The 11592-nt window shown below is 55.3% G+C and overlaps 1 protein-coding gene across 1 annotated transcript in view; it reads left to right on the top strand.

Moving 5' to 3' along the window:
* Positions 1–9895, top strand: part of IFITM10 (interferon induced transmembrane protein 10) — a 10435-nt gene extending 540 nt beyond the window's left edge. The window contains exons 2-3 of the mRNA XM_010566001.1: positions 79–493; positions 9012–9895. Coding sequence (XP_010564303.1) covers positions 79–493; positions 9012–9161 — 565 coding nt within the window. The 3' untranslated portion in view covers positions 9162–9895. The remainder of the gene's footprint in view (positions 1–78; positions 494–9011) is intronic.
* Positions 9896–11592: the final 1697 nt, after the last annotated feature.

Raw genomic sequence — 11592 nt, 5'->3', positions numbered from 1 at the left:
TTTTTCTTCTCCAGCCCCCCCCCCGGCCTCTCCGTCCCCTCACCCCCATTTTTCACAGGGGGCCTTTTGCTTTGCCAGGGCAGAGCGCGGTGACGCCGCGGCAGCCACCACGGAGAGGACACAGGACCCCCCCCTGGGCCCACCGTGCCCCTTCGAGGGGGTGGCCTGGACCCCGAGACCCCCCCAGGGACCCCCGCAGGGCTGCTTCGCCTGCATCGCCAAGCCCCCGGCTCTCCGGCAAGCTTCGCCCGTCCTGTCTCCTTCTTCTGCCGTTTATCTCATGGAGAGCAAGAGCTGCAAAGGGGACAGCCTGCGGCCAGCAGTCCCGTGCAAGCACTCGGTAGAGAAGAAGACGATGACCAACCCCACCACCGTCATCGAAATCTACCCCGACACCACCGAGGTGAACGACTACTATCTCTGGTCCATCTTCAACTTTGTATACCTCAACTTCTGCTGCCTCGGCTTCATCGCCTTGGCCTATTCATTGAAAGTGAGTACTGAGCGCAAGGCACGGGGTAAGGGGTGACTAGAGAGGGGGGGAACATTTGAGGGTAAATCACATCTTTGCCACCCAAATGAGAGGTTGTAGCCTCTGGGGATGGGGAGAGCCGAGGTATGATTTGGATGTTGCTTCAGGTGGGGAGGAGGCGGCGCTTTCAGTTGCTCCGGTACCCTCGGAGCCTCCTCTGTACCGCGGCGGCAGGGTGACGGGCAGGCAACACGGAGCTGGCTTGGCTCATGCTGTGCTCTCAGGCACCCCAGCACTCTGCCCCTTCTTCGGGATCCTATCGGTTAGAGATCATCAGGGTAGGATCCAGCAGTGTTGGGTGGTTGGGCAGAAGCAGTAAGAAGCAACCTGCCGGTGTCAGCCGACACCTGGCAGTTGCAGTGTGGGAGAGGCTGCCAAGGGGCAGGGCAATCCTGCCTGTTTCCTTCTTGCCCTCTCCCTAATTAAAACACTAGAGCTGGTGGCCAGCTCCCACCCCCGCTGCCCCAACCCCTATAAATCCCAAGGCAAGTCCTGGAGACCAGCCAGCGTTGTGGGAACGAGCCCCGGGTAGCTGAGGAGGTGGAAGAGAGTGCAGGGGGGCTTCACACAGTGTTGGGGCTGGGGGTAAATAGAGCCATGTTGATGGAGAGGGCGATGGCGTGGAGCACAGCCCATGATGGTGATGGGACCAGGTTACTCCTGGTAGCTGCAGGGGGGAGCAGCCCGGCAAGGCTGGGAGAGATGGGCCTGGGCTGCCCTCCCCTTCCCTGCCCGCCAGATGCAAAACTAACTGAATGGATGTGCAGAGAGCCCGGGGCGGCTGGGTGGCCCCGGAGAGGAGCTAGCTGATTTGTTTTGGCAGGCAGCATTTAGAGGAAGGCCAGGGCGCAGATGGGCTTCGTCACAGAAACAAATCAATTAACCCCATCCAGCTCCCGTGAGCTGGACTGCGAGTGCCCAGCACTGCAAGGAGGCTGCTCCTGTGCCCGTCAGGGTCTCTGGCAGAAAGGCTCGGTGACAAGTCCGCAGACCTGTGCCCTGGGCTCACCCAGCACTGGCACTGTGGTGTCTGCCTCAGTTTCCCCTTCCCCGAGATGGGAGGTGAGCACCCATCCACCACCCGTGCAGCAGGCTTCGCTGCTGCCTGGGCAAGGCACTTAGCTTAAATCGTGCCAGGGCTGAGCATCACCACCAGCGGGACCGTCCCAAGGGCAAAGCCAGGCAGCAGCAGGCTAACACGAGTGTGGGGAGGGAGTCCCTTAACACCCCCCACTCTTTTAGCCAGCGAGGGAAGAAACTGGCTTCCTCCTTATTTTTTATGTCTTTGCTTGTCTGAGTTTGCCTTTAATGATCAGTGTCGTTCCTGTGCAAGAGGCACGGTTACAGCGGGCTAAGAAAGGGTGTCACGTCACCCGGACACAATGGCAGCTACAGGGGGTAGCTGGGTAGCTGTGGTCCCGCAGGACAGCCTGAGGAGCTGGCAGACCCATCCCCAGGGGACAGGATGGAGTAGGGTCAGCCACCTACAAGGTTTTTAAAGGCTGGACCTTCACTATCCTTGACATGAGGTGGAAGGAAGGGCAAAGCCCAGAAGTAACAAGGGCAAATTTGCTCCAAATCAGGGAAAGGAAAATAGAAGATGGCTGGCAAAAACCAGCCTGCACTTTTTGGACTGCGGAGGTGGTAGCTGATCGGATGTAATGGTGGTACCCAAACAGGCGTGGAGGGGGTAGAAATAACCCTGCTCTGGTCTTGGAGCTCCCCAGTGGCTGTGACTCTGTGGCAGGGGAAAATAGAAACAAACTGTCCCTCAGAGGCACAGGACAGAGCTAGCAAGTGGTTGAAGGGGTGGCGAGTGCCCTTGCAGGCTGCTGCTGGGATGGGTGGTGGGAAGCAGTGGGGATGGTGGGGCAGTAGCAGAAGGTCTCTCCTGGGGAAGACCACGGGGCCATTAAGAAAGACGGGATCCTTCCTCGCTCACAGCTACTGCAGAGACCTCCACAACATCCCAGCCAGGCTAGATGTTAGGCTTATTTCTCCAGAAGCCTGTTATTTTCTTTTCTTTCACAGTCAATAAGGTTTTTCCCAGAAGTTCAGAGAAAGCAGAAGCAAGAAATGCCCTGAGGACAGATGCCCCTTTAAACAGAATTCTCTTGTTCCTCTGCAATTAAATGTAAGGACAATTGAGCAGGAGATACTTAAATCCCAGCCCTTCTAGGACGTCTATGCTCTGCAGAGGCTGAGTAAGGTGCTGTGGGAGGGAGAGGAGGGGAGCAACATCTTCCCCTCCCTGAGCCCCTTCTGGGACCTCTGATGGCAGAGCCCTCGGCCAGTGGAGCACAGGTTTCCTGGCTGAAGGGCCATCAGCTCACTGATGGCATTAAACGGTTCCTGGGTTACAGTTTTTACATTTCCTTTAAATAACTGAAACATCTAGCACCCTCAGAAATCATCGGTTTCATTATCAGAAATAGCATTTTCAATACCCTGCCATAAATGTCATCTGCTTTTGCCAGATTCATACTGTTAATAAAGCAGTAGCTCCTTCGTGCCCCAAGTCCATGAGATGTTTCATTATATATCTTAGCTCACCCTAGTATTTCCACTGGTTTCAGCAGCATAATGCCCACACTGGAAGCCAGATGTATGCTTAGGTACACTTGAATATTACCATAAAGCTGTCTCCTTCCCCATGCCCACTTTTATTGGTTTCAGCCACAGCTGGGAAAACTACCTCCATGTCTGCCTGGCCTTTTGCACATGAGCTACAGCCTTCTAGATTTCTTTCTGCAGGGAAATGTTATTTCATGGTGATCACCATTTACTAAAAAATGCCAAAAAAACACCCCAGCCCCAAAGAATTTATGCTCTTATTCAAAGAAAGACATGAAGTCAGGTGAGGCCAGAGACCGTGACATCCAAGCCAAGTACTCTGTGTGACGGACATCTTAGCCAAGGGCTCTGAATAAGAGTGCGATGGCATGCCTCATCTTTATTTACACCCGTAGCGGGCCAGATCCTCAGCAGTCACAGCTTGCTGGGCTGCAACGGAGTCACACGGGCTCATGTATCCCTTGGGGGTTATTTCTAGCATCTCAGGCTTCTCAAGGTCAGCCTCCCAGAGCGCAAGCAAGGCACTCACATGTACCTCTAAATGTGTGTTGGTGCTGGGGAAGAAGAGATAAACAGCAGGACCAGGGAAGCTAGAAACCCTAAAGTAACCTTAACCCCAGACCAGCACAGATGCGAGGATTGCTCCAACAGCAATGCTTTGGATTCAGTTGGTTTTGATCAGGAGCAAATTCCGTGGCCTGATATTCGGCAGCTCCCTCCCTCCCTCTTTCCCATCTCCAAGCAGTAATGAATGATACATCAGTGCCCGGTGGCAGGAGATCTCGTTCAGTCGTTAGGAGGTCTGTCTCCAGAGACTGCCAGGGCGAGCCAAGTCCTTCTCAGTACCCATTATGCCGTGAGGCGGTAGATCAGAGGAGCTGGGATGTGAGACAAGCCGCAGCACGGATGGCAAGAAGCCCTGCTGGCTTTTTAAGCTCCAGCAGCAACCCGCGGGGTTGCTTGCAGAGTTTTCTTGCCCCTCGAGGCCACCAAAATATGCGGTGTGATAGCACCCCAGGACACCTGAGCTCTCCTGCCTGCTCTCTGCCTGGCCCTTAGCACACAGCTCCGGGCATGGCTGTTTGCCTTCCCCTCTCACCACTTGTTGATCTTCCCTGTTTCAAGTGGAAGCAGACCAGCACAAATTTATCGCTATTTATTAACCCTGAGAACCAGAGAGTCTGTGGCACCCAACCTCTCAGGCAGGCTCTCAGCCTGTTTTTGGGGAGGAGCAACGGTTTCTGGAGGTGGGTGAAACACAGGGGCGAAAGCCCCGTGACACCAGTGCCAATGTGGTGGAGGTACGTGGGCTGGAGAGCTCTTGACCAACTCACAGAGCAAATAAATCCAAGGACCCCATCCAGAGCTCCTTATGTGTAGGGATGCAGAGCTCTGCACAGAAATGGGTTTACAGACAACCAGCTGTGGGCTGCATGCTAAAAGCCGGGCTGCCTTAAATACAGCCTCATTAGGCTCGTTATCAATAAACCATTCGTCTCCTCCTGCAAGCTGAGGCAGCACTTCGTACTCACGCAGCAAGTTTCCTGCTCCCAGAAATGAGCAGGGAGAGGGGAGGTGGCTGCTGGGGAAGGGACCGGGAAGGAGCAGGGTCATAGGAGTCAAGGGGAGCACCTGGGGAGGAAGCTGAAGGCAAAATCCCAAGGGGAGGAAGGGCATGGGACAGTGGTCAGAGGGAGGAGAGAAAGAGCCCTTGGGCACCCACACGCTGGAGATGGTGGAGGACAAGGTGAGAATAAGATGGTGGAGAACAAGGTGAGCAGCAGGGAGGTGACAGGTGGCACATTAAAGCACAAAAGTGGGCTGTCTTTCATGGAAGGCCAGGCATGGAAGAGGAAAGGAACCATATAAGTTGCCAAGATGGACCAGAGGTGAGCTCTGCCTTGTCCAGGGTGGGATCTCCCAAGGGGCCACCACACAGTGCTTTGGAGTGCCTGGGGAAACCCCACAGTCAGCAGATGTAATTATCCTTGCACACCAGACATCTCAGTGCAAAGCAGGGCCAAAAATCCCATCTAATTTTAGGCAAGGTGAGAAGGGTGAAAATGATGATGAGAAAAGAGTCTGTGGCTAAGGAAACACTACACCTGGGTCTGGGTGGAGTTCAGCCTTGTGACCTTGGGGACCTGCCCCTCACCGTGCTTTCCTCTTTGGCTGTGGAAGGAAGCAGCTTCCAGGGCTCCCAGAAGCTCATGCATCAGCTGCCAGCACATTATGGTGGTGGTGGCTACAGGAGCATGAAAATAGGAAAAGCTGAGGCTGGGCTATGAGAGAGACACCAGCATCTCCTTAAGGACAAAGCGAGGAAGGAGCTGAAACACTTATCTGCTCTCCAGGACTCCTCCTCCAGAGCCTGGCTCAGATGCCGCAGCAGGACATTAAAGGGAGACATCTGGAAGCATCTGGGGGTGCAAGGCCAGGCAGGAGGAGGCGAGGCAGCCCTGGAGAGATGCAGGAGGCCAGGGCTGCGAGTGGTTTGGAAGGAGAAAATCCTTTTCATTGCACTTGCATGCCACAGGGGCCCTGGCAATTGTCTGGCTCTTAGAGGCTCTGTTGCAATATAAATTGTAGTGGACAATAAAGGATGATTTGCATGAGGGCGACTGCTGAAGCCATAGAGTGTATGGGGAAATAATAAGGGAGGAGAGAAAGGGGACCAAGGACTCGTCGAGGATGAGGGATCCAGGTGACCAAGGCCAGAGCAGCCAGAAGAGAGCTGGGGGAGCGCTAGGGAAGGGAAAGGGCAGGGGACTGCCAGAGACAGGAGATGCAGGCAGAGCTCCGTGTGCCACAGGGGTTGGCGGGAGATGGGGGGTGGAACTGGCCAGAGGGGCAGGGAGAGGAAGCAGCTGGGTGCCCCTTTGGCAGGAGTCAAAGGTGGCTGTCGTACCGTGGTTTGGGCCCAAACAGCAGGAAAGAGAAGAGGTGGGAAGGACAAAAAAAGGAACTGGGAGGAAATGGTGGCACTGGGGAGAGGGCGGCCCTGAGTGCCCCTCGCTAGAGATGCTCAGCAGCAGCAGGACTGGAGCAGGGCCAAAGGGAGAGCCATGGGGAAGTCAAGGACAGGCGCTGCTGAAGTGCGCCGTGGGAAAGAGCTGAAGCACCAGTCATGAGTGTGAGCTGGTGTCAGGTGGGAGAGGCTGCTGGGAGCACTGGGAGAGGGCTGGATGCAGAAATAAGGGTGGCAGGGTGCCCCGGGGACAGGAGGAGCAGGAGGCGAGGGGTGGGAGAGAGGTCCTGGGGCCAAGAGGAACTGGCCCCACAAAGGCAAAGCAAGCAGCTCAGCTGTGGGAGGGTTGCAGAGCTTGGTGTGCCGGCCACGCCGGTCTGCTGGAGAAACCGCTGTCTGCCTGGCAAACCCTGATGGCAAACACCGGCTTGCCTGTGGCAGAGAGCAACCTCTCCCAGCCACGGCTGGGTTACAGTGGAGGAAGGGGCAAAAGGCATTTGCTCTACACAGGATTTGCCTCACATGAGAGCTTCAAAGAGCCTACCTGGAGCAGCGAGTGGTATTTCTGGCTCGAATGCAGCACCCTGGGGCTCTGGCTGCAGGGACCTCCCAGCTTCTCACCAGTGGGTGAGGAGGTGCCGGCTGCTGCTGCACCCAGGGGTTTTGGGGAGGATGCTAAACTTGCCAAATAATTTCAAAGGTGAGTCATCCCGGACATGCTGCTGACACAAAAAGGCGTGCAGGTTCCCAGGCTGCCAGCTCGCTGCCTTCCCAGATGTCATCTCCGCTGCTGGGAGCACCAGCCAAGCACGCCAGAGAGCCATGTGTGATTTGTGACTGTCCCCTGTCCCCGCTCCCAGAAGGATGCCCCGTAGCTGCCGTGTGCCCAGCAGGGAGGTGGTGGGTGGATGGCCCCAGCTCCAACTGCAGGCTCCCAGGAGCGGGACACAACAGAGGCTGAGGACATGGCATGGCACAATTTAATACAAGGAGGAAAACAGCTCTCATTCTTCCCTATGTGCCTGCCAGTGCCGGCTCCTGTGGCCTCATGCCAGCAGAAGCATCCCTAGGCACGGTCCAGGATTAATGAAGAGCAGGGGTTGCTTGTGCAGAGAGGTCCTCACTGGTGTCATGGAGGAGGGGACGTTGCTTGAGGGTCTGAGATGTGGTTTTGGAGGCCCCGTGAACCAGCGTGGCTCAGTGGAAATGAGGGATCCAGCAACCCTTCCCCATATCGAGCAAGTCACAGAAGACTTTCAGGACAGCCCCATGGGTAAGCACTGCAGGAGGGAGAGAGAAAAAGTCACTAAGACGTGGTCTGAATCCATCGCAGAGTCTTTTCAGAAAGCTCCTGGTCGATGAAAGCCTTGTTAACATTTCTAGGTAGGACTCCGGGGCTGGTTCTCGCAGCCTGCCACCGACATCTAGCGTCGAGCCGGCAGTGCCCTGGCAGGGCTCACGCCGCCGGCAGCGAAGGCAGGCTGCGAAGGGCACACGGCCCCGCGGCCTGCAAGCCGCCAGCCCCAAAGCGGGCAGCCGAGCAGGCGCTGCCATGCCGTGCCAGCCCCTGGGTACCCCGCTCGGATACGGGAAAGGGAAGAGGGGTAAATTCTCCTGGTCCTTTCATCCCATATCCTCGTGGTTCCAGATGCCTGGGTCTGCTGAGTGCTGGCTGAAGGGACAGTTTGGGGACAGGGACACATCCTGGGCTCAAACTGCGGAGCTGCTGCTGGCGGGCAATGCCATCACCTGCCTGGCTGTGCCATCTGCTGCCTGATGATGCCATTGCTGCCTGGCAGTGCTATTACTGCCCGCTAGTGGTATTTGCTGCCTGGCGATGCCATCTGTTTTCTGGTAGTGCCATGCACTGCCTGGCTGTGCCATCCACGCCGGCCTGCTAGCGGCATCGCTGCCTGGCTGTGCCATCTGCTGCCTTGCAATGCCATCACTGCCTTGCAGTGCCATGCACTGCCTTGCAGTCCCATGCCCTGCCTGGCAGTGCCATCCGCTGCCTGGTAATGCCACCGCTGCCTGCTAGTGGCATCGCTGCTTTGCAGTGCCATCCGCTGCGTAGCTATGCCATCCACTGCCTGCTGGTGCCATCGCTGCCTGGCAGCCTGGAGGAGGTGGGGACGTGCCAGTGACACGGACATGCACAATCCTTACCCACTGCAGAGCTGTCCCAAAGCAAGCCCATGAAAGTCCCACCCCACAGGATAATGAAGAGAGCAGACCACGCTGTCAGGATTGAAAACTGCCAGTGGCAGAGATGCTACATGAGCCGCATAAGACCTGCAAAAGGAACTCATTAACCCAGGACTGCTTAATATGCTGGAGACTCGTGCGCAGCCCCGGAGCTGCAGTAGGATGCCGTGCCAGGTTTCGCCCGCTCAGCCCCTCAACGCAGACAGAGGCATGGGGATACACACCAAAACCGCAGCCAGCCTTCTTGTTTGTGGGCCGGGTGAGCCAAAGCCCAGTGCTGCAGGGCCAGGGGGCTATGACATGGTGGGAAGGATGCTTTAGTGCCCACGGGCACGGGGTGCACAATGGCACCTTAGTTCCCTTGTGCACCCTCTGGCTCAGAATGACACTGCCCCACTCCAGAGGCCACAGGGACCTGGTTTGCCTGGTTGGTAACAGCAACGGATCACTCTTCCAGGTCTTCTCTGCTCCCAGGGGCTTCCAGCCTACAGGTATTACAGGGCTTGGCTTCACAAGCTCAACCCATTGCAGAGCCGGGGTGCAAACCTCACCTTGGGGTGTTTTATGGCACCCCAAGCATTCAAATACAAAGAGCCACAGCCCAGCCCTCATCCACTGTACAGGTACCCTACAAGTGCATTAGGTTTTGTGGGTTGTGGGTGTTGCTTGAAACAAATTATATCTTTTATACATCTCCCAGTTATTTTATTTAATTATTTTTTTGGGTCTCAGGTCCGGGATAAGAAACTCCTCAATGACTTAAATGGAGCAGTTGAAGATGCCAAGACAGCCCGGCTTTTCAACATCACCAGCTCAGCCCTTGCCACCTTCTGTATTATCCTTATCTTCATCTTCCTGCGATACCCCCTCACTGACTACTAGAGTGAGGCCAACAGCAGCAGCCGCCGCCAAAATGCCTCTATGCCAGAAGTGTCTGCAGTCGTTTCTTGTAGCAAGGACGCAAAAAAAAAAAAAAACCCTACACCTTGATTGCAAAAAAAAAAAGCCAGTTAAATACATACATAAAAAATTAAAATAGTTTATCAGCCCAGCTGAGCATACCCTTCCTGCCCCCAAACAGTATGTGAACTGCTGTAGGAAAGGGTCTCACTCTTACACATGCACAAGGAGAAAAATAGACCAAGAAATATTTATTTTCTGGCCAATAAGCCATGTGACAAGAGCGTGCAAAGCCCAGAGTGACACACGCCTAGCGGCAGACAGCTGAGCTCTGGGGAGCAGTGGGGTCCTGCCGAGCGGAAGGCACGTGCAGTGACGGATGGGGACCACAGCAGGGCTGGCTCACAACATATCAGGTGTGTTCAGACCACCCCACCACCCCCTGATGTAGGGGGGTTTCTTTTTCTTTTCCTCTCTTGAATTTCATCCACTGGTTCAAAAAACTCCCAACCCCTGGAGAGCTGAGGGTGTTAGGAAGTTCATGCTAGGGAGCCCCAAAGCCTCCAGAGAAACCCCAAAGCATTAAAGAGCAGGTTTCTCCTCGGGATCTCCTGGCAATGCTGAGAGGGAAGGCACCTTCTGGAGAACTCGCCCAAGCCCCCTAAACCGAGTGCTACTGTATTTCTGTAAACGGTCAATAAAAGATACCTCTGATATCGGATGCTGCTGGGTTAATTCCTTCCTTAGGAGGGCTGGGCTCCTGGTCCCTACGGGCTGGCAAGAGAAAATGCTCATGTCACCAGTGGCTGCTTGGGAGAGATTTAAATCAGGAGTGAGGGGTGCTGCTGCAGGTCGGGGCAGCATGCAGCCGTGAAGGAGGGCGCTTATCCAGATTTAAGAGCGGAGACCTCAGTGACTCCTGTGATGGTCGATCAATGGGAAGCAGGCAAAGGCAGCCAAGTGGGCAGGTCCCCCCTCCCCTGCTAGGACCAACGTTGAAGACAGAAATAATTCGCCGCAGTCTGAACCTGCTGCTACCGCTGCACTTCCCAGGGTCATTACTGAGAGCCAGATTTCGGAGATGCCGCGCGTTTGCTGCTGAATGAGGCAGGAGCTCGGAGCCCTTCCTGATAGCTGCCTGCAGCTGCCTGCGGTGCTGCAAATCAACACACCCTGACTTGAAAACACCACCAATGAATGGCAAGACCAGGACTAAAATACAGCTTTTCAGTCCCTCTGACCCTTCATCTCATCTCATATGCCACAGCTGCCTCATCTTTTTCCAGCTGTAAGATGGCCTCGTGCCAAGGGAGACTGGTCACTGCAGACCAGCTGTGGAGCCAGGAGGAGGCAACAGCGTCCGCCACGAAAGGGAAGGTGCAGCAAGAGATGGGGAATGCAGACAGGCTGTCGTAGGACATGCTGCTTAGTGCGTGGTTAAATCAATGTGCTCTCTCTGGGCTGTGCTCAGTGAGGGCTGTGCCATAATGAGCCATGGGGACAAACCATGAGGATACTTCCCTGAAAGCCTCATGAGATGTCACCTCCTTCCTGCCCAGGTCCCCATGCCTTCACCCCCACCTGGGCTTCATTTATGGGGGAAGCTACAGGCAGAAGGCCCTGCAATCCTACCTGGTCTCCACTCGCTGGAGGGCATTTCCCTGCCAGATTAGATCAAGGGTCTGTTTGCACTGAAGTTTCCACTAGCAGTGCCCTGGGAAGTGTCTCGGCCATGAACTGCTCTATGATCACTCATCCAGAGGTCAAGACTCTTCCCAACCTCTCTTGGTTACTTCTTGCTCCCTCCCCTGAAGCAAGATCTGGGGAGTCATAGCCATTGGCATTTCTATTCTAACATATCTAGGGGCTGTATCCAGCCTTTGTCCCTGGCAGAGGAAGGAGGTGGCCTGTCAAGATGGCAATGCCTCCAAAGAAGGTGCAGCCAAAAAGACTCACATTGCAGCCACCCTGATAATAGGAGCAAATTAAAGCCTGCTGGGATGGTGCTAGTTTGGACATGACCTCGAGTAGTCACCCCAAAATCCTCCTAGGGTTAGGAGGAGTGCAGAGATGAGGTTACATCACCTTTTCCCTCTCCATGTACCTGCACTGAGCTCACATTGGCTGTTCTCAAGGTCTTGGCTCAATATCCTTCATCATCTGGGTACCCATCGTACCTCTCAAGCTTTGCAGCCCAAACACAAGCCCAGCAGGATGGGGTCAGGGGATAACTCATGCAGGGTGACACTGCTTGCAGTGCCAGGGGCTCAAAGCCGCAGATTTAGGTCACTGTGGGACCAACGTGCCTGGCACCTCTTGCAATAACTCATTGGGACTCATTGAAGCCTTGCTGGAAGTGCTTTTGCACTTGGAAACGCCCCCCCCAACTCTGCAAAATCTTGCGGGGACAGTG

This window comes from Haliaeetus leucocephalus, unplaced genomic scaffold (assembly GCF_000737465.1).
Source record: "Haliaeetus leucocephalus isolate CR32 unplaced genomic scaffold, Haliaeetus_leucocephalus-4.0 Scaffold200, whole genome shotgun sequence".
In the NCBI taxonomy this organism is placed as follows: Eukaryota; Metazoa; Chordata; class Aves; order Accipitriformes; family Accipitridae; genus Haliaeetus; species Haliaeetus leucocephalus.
Note: the sequence above shows the minus strand (reverse complement) of the source record. Positions and strands in the feature narration are given on the sequence as shown.